This window comes from Egretta garzetta, unplaced genomic scaffold, assembly GCF_000687185.1.
Source record: "Egretta garzetta isolate BGI_Z169 unplaced genomic scaffold, ASM68718v1 scaffold321, whole genome shotgun sequence".
NCBI lineage: Eukaryota > Metazoa > Chordata > Aves > Pelecaniformes > Ardeidae > Egretta > Egretta garzetta.
Window position 1 is genome coordinate 1831574 of NW_009258756.1, and position 4701 is coordinate 1836274.

Here is a 4701-nt window from a genome sequence, read left to right on the forward strand (position 1 = left end):
CTTCCATAGGCAGTCTAATGCCCAGCCAGGCTCCAAACAGCTGCCACCTTGGAAACCAAAAACCCGACCCTCTTCTTCCTCTGCCCCAGGTTTATAACTGAGTGTGATGTTGTGTGGTATGGGAGACCCCTTTGGTCAGTTCAGGTCAGTTGTCCTGGCTGATCCTCTCCCAGCCCCTTGCCTACCCCCAGTCTACCCACTGTGGATGAGCAGGGCAGAGTAGGAAAACCAGAAAGACTTGACTCTGGGCAAGCACTGCTCAGGATCACCTAAAACACTGGTGCATTATCAGCAATGGGTTAGTCACAAATCCAGAACACAGCACTATGCAGGCTGCTACGAAGAAAGTTAACTCCATCCCAGCCAATCCCAGTAGGGTAACCCAGAAGGTCCTATACAGACTCCCAGGCATAATTGAGTCACAATGGATCAGGCTCCAGTGACAGAAGATCAAAGTGAGGTTAGTAGAAGAATACCAAGTGAAGCTACTTATGTAATGACTGCAATAGAATTGTTGCCATTTATGGCCACTAAGGGCCTGGTCCAACACAGCAAACTCCAAACATTATTACATTTTACAAGAGTTTATACCTGGCATTCTTGGGGTCACAATATGCTTTTTCTATTTCTTCCATATTCTTCAAGTCCTTCCAGGTACTGCCATCAGAGATTTGCCATCTATATGGCAAGTGAAAATGAGTTCTGATACACTTGTCTGTAAAAGTTTTAAAAAAAAAAAAAAAAAAAAAAAAAAAAAAAAGTAAGAGATGCCTTAGTTTTACAGGCTATGAGAAAAACTCCAACATTTCAGGGCTGTATACCCAGCTGGTGAAAGTATCAAATGCATAGCTATGGCAAGTGTTCACCTATGGGATCATTACAAGCAATAGTTCAGAATTTTTCGGCATGAGCAAGCAAAACTTCATTTTTGAGCTTAGGCAGAAGTTCAGTATCTGTACCTATCAGATTCTCTTTGTGCATTAAAATTGCTATCAGGAGCTCAGTGGTGAAAGACCGTTCTGTCTTCCTGGTTTCAGACACAAAAATTTACAATGAATCAAGATCACAATCTCACAGAAAGCTATTATTTCATAAATAGAATAACAGTGTAGACTCAAATATCTATGTTTAACCACTTAGTCCCGAAGTGGTACTACTGAGGGGAAAAAAAAAACAAAACAAAACACAAAACAGTGCTTTGTTTTAGGATAGGAGGTAGTTCATTTAGAGACTTCAAGAAGTCTCTAAGGGTCCAGGCCTCCCCAGGAACAAGAGTAGTGGTAGCAGTGGCCTAATTATCACAAGTGTTACTCAAAAATCATTTGAAGAGTCAGTATGCAGTCACTCTTCAATAGGACTGAAGATCACATCACATCACCAGCACACATATGCATAAACTTGAGGCTAGCTTTCACAGCTGTCTGTACAACTTAACTATAGGGCAAATCAAGGAGATTACACTGCTCCTTTGTTTGGTGTACCAGGTAGATCAAACACTTTCCTACCAGCACTCAATATTACAATGAGATTTAACTAAAGATAAGCAGAAGCTCTGAAGTTTCCCCTTTCCATGAAATACGTCCATCACTTTCTCTTTATGAGAAAAGGAAAATAGACTGAACTTGCTACAGTCACAACCTACCTTTAAAACCACAACTTCTGTACAGATGATATAAACAGATCTGTTCCAATTCATCATCATTCGTAGTTGAGGACTCTTGGCTAGAGCTGCGTTTTCTCTCTAGAGGGGGGAATTACAAGCCTTATTAATACACTCTGTTTTGACAAGCCCTCTTAAAAGTGCACCTATGGCTAGGGAAGATGCCTAAAACCGGTGTTGGTAACTACGTAACTGCATTTAGCTCCAGAAAGACACTGAAGTCTTTAATAACCTTGTATATTCAAAAGTCCTCTCCCTTTATCCATCCTTTCTGAACTTGACTTTCCTGTTACTGCTAAATTCCTCAGATACAGTTTTTAGCTATCACTGCAAAACAAGAACAGAATCTAATGCCTTTACATCCCTAGATGGACTTGAGCTAACCGTGCACTCCACTTAACTGTTCCCATTGGGAGCTATAGAATCTGAAGTCTCAAAATTTGACACTTCTGTAAATTAAAGCACACCTAAGGAAACAAAGAAGGGAAGAAGGAACTACAGGGAGAATAGGAGATGAACACACACACTTGTATTTGCCATCCTACTATCCTTTTCTTTCCTGCAAAATTATACTTAACAAAATATTACATCTCCGAGAAGTAACTAGGATAGTGCTGTGAACTCTTGTGCTAGACAATCACTACATTAAAGAAAAAAAAAGAAGATAAAATAGTTTATAATCACACAAGTAAACACCACCCCTTAAACAGTTCTCCACCCTTGTTTATGGTTTGGTTTTTTTTTTACCAAGAAAAAAAATATAGATATTTCCAGTTCCTGTTATGCTTTTCTAACCCCAAATTTAAGATTTTTTTTTTATAAACCCTAAGCACTTTATTTCTCAGGAACCCATAATGCCTTGAAATCTACTCCACTTGTCAAGACACAAATCTGTCAATGAGGTAGGTGCAAGGTCCCTCCTAAAAGACACATCAAGACGTGAATTCAGTTTTCTTTTTCTTAACGACATCTGTGAGAATGTTACATTCACTATAGTGACTCTTCTTCTGATGTTTTCAAACGGTGATATCATTTACCTTTGCATGGTGAAGACTTGGCATCTTCTATGTCATACATATTCCTATAAATGGAAGGTAGTTTCTCAATAATGTTTGAGCTCATTCCTTGTCTCTCCAGTTTTTCGTAACATTCTGACTTATTAAAGTCATGGGATCGCTTGCAGCTGCTGCCAAATTTGCACTGTCCCCGCAAAAAGTACTGGCAAACATGCAATTTGGTGCAGGTCTTTCTATAGGTACAAGATCCGTAAGGTCCATCACCTTTGTTATAATGCAAGCAGACCTTGGGTAAAGGAAAAAAAATAAAAAGCATTTAAAGATGAGAGTACAGTGTGCTCATACAGACTGCTTGAATTCACAATTTTTGATTTTTTACAGCTACATGTTTACATTTGCATTTAAAAGACATATACAAGTTTCTTCTTTCTTCTCATTTTCCAAATGATTACTTGATAGTTTTTCCTTTTCCATGCTAATGTCTAGAAAGACCTTTCAGCAGACAGCAACCGTCTTACAGACAGTCTCAAGCGGATGTGATTTTGTTCTAAGTCACATAAATGTAGGATAGTGGATTTTACTGTGTCACTACCCGAACTCTTTGGTTTTCTAGTTTTGGAATAGTGAACATTTTTGACTTGAATTTGATGGGAAGAGGTACTGGATCTGGCTGGGATGAGTTAAAGTTCTTCAGAGCAGACCATACCCTGCTATGTTTCGGATTTGTGACCAAAACAGTGTTGATCACACACCACTGTTTCAGCTACCACTGAGAAGTGCTTGCACAGTGTCAAGGCTTTCTCTTTTTCTCCACTCTGGGCCCCCAATGCTGGGTAGGCTGGGGACAGGCAAGAAGTGGAGAGAGGACACAGCTAGCCCAAACTGGCCAAAGGGATATTCCATGCCATATAATGTAATGTTCTTAAAAAAAAAAAAAAAAAAAAAAATTAAAAAAGGGTGGGGGAGGTGGATCCTTCTTACAAGGCTGCCCTTGCTCAGAGACTTGCTGGGCATCAGTCTGCTTGTGGGAAGTGGCTACTAACCCCCTTTGCAACACTTGTTTTCTTCCCTCTTCCCTCCACTTGCTAAACTGTCTTTATCTCCACCCACAAGTTTCCTCACTTTTGTTCTTCATGCTTTCTCTAACCTGTCCTGCTGGGGGCAGGGGCAAGAGGAGTGGGTGAGGGGCTGTGCAAGTGCTTAGCTGCCAGCTGGGGTCAATCCACCACAGACGGGATCAGAGGATGCAGATTTAAAGTTTTAGGTTTGCATCATGCTAACTAAACCGACGCCTCCAGCCAGATCAAGCCTCTTCCACTTTGTGATGCTCACTGAAACACAAGGATAGGAAACTGTCACAGCACTACTCACCTCCGGTAAGAGGGAAGGGTCATTTTGAAGCAGAAGCTGGCGAAGTTCACCACTGTTTAAATGCTCAAGTCCATATTGCTTTAGAACACAGAGATTGTGGTCTGAGTGGAAGTTGTGAACAAACTTGCATTCCCTCCTACAAGTTAAGAAACCCAAGTGCAAAATGAGCGGAAGAGACTGGCACTGTTTTGCTACCCCATCAGTCTTACACTGAGCAGTTTAAAAAGCAGGCCAAATCAGCTAGTTTCAGAAAAATCTGTAGCGCTCCTTTATAAACTAATTATGTGATTTGCTAAGCAGATTACATAATTACTCCGAGGATAATTGCCGCACTATTTCTAATTTACAGTCATTACAGCATTAGCGTCGTCTGACAATATTTGCACTTTTGACCTGCAGCTTGCAACCACGCGCGAGAAAAACACCGAAACGCCAGGGCGGGCTCCCTCCCGCTAGAACCAGTGGCCACATTCCCCAACGTCACGCAGCACGGCGTGCCCCGAATGCGGGTGGGGGGCAAAGCTCTCACCCTCGCTCGGGCCCTGAGGGGGGGTGAAGCGCCAGAGGCAGGGGGGGTGAGCCGGGGGAGGAAGTGTTGCAACCCAAATTATGTGAAACAACCGCCCGTGCCTCCCCTGTTTGTAAACAAAAAAA

The 4701-nt window shown here is 41.7% G+C and overlaps 1 protein-coding gene across 1 annotated transcript in view; it reads right to left on the reverse strand.

Moving 5' to 3' along the window:
• The window catches only part of LOC104135593 (protein mono-ADP-ribosyltransferase PARP12), a 16003-nt gene that overhangs the window by 9935 nt on the left and 1367 nt on the right, over positions 1-4701 (reverse strand). Inside the window, exons 2-5 of the mRNA XM_035888964.1 lie at positions 4048-4257; positions 2698-2962; positions 1643-1741; positions 592-715 (exon numbers count right to left, since the gene is read on the reverse strand). Coding sequence (XP_035744857.1) covers positions 592-715; positions 1643-1741; positions 2698-2962; positions 4048-4257 — 698 coding nt within the window. The remainder of the gene's footprint in view (positions 1-591; positions 716-1642; positions 1742-2697; positions 2963-4047; positions 4258-4701) is intronic.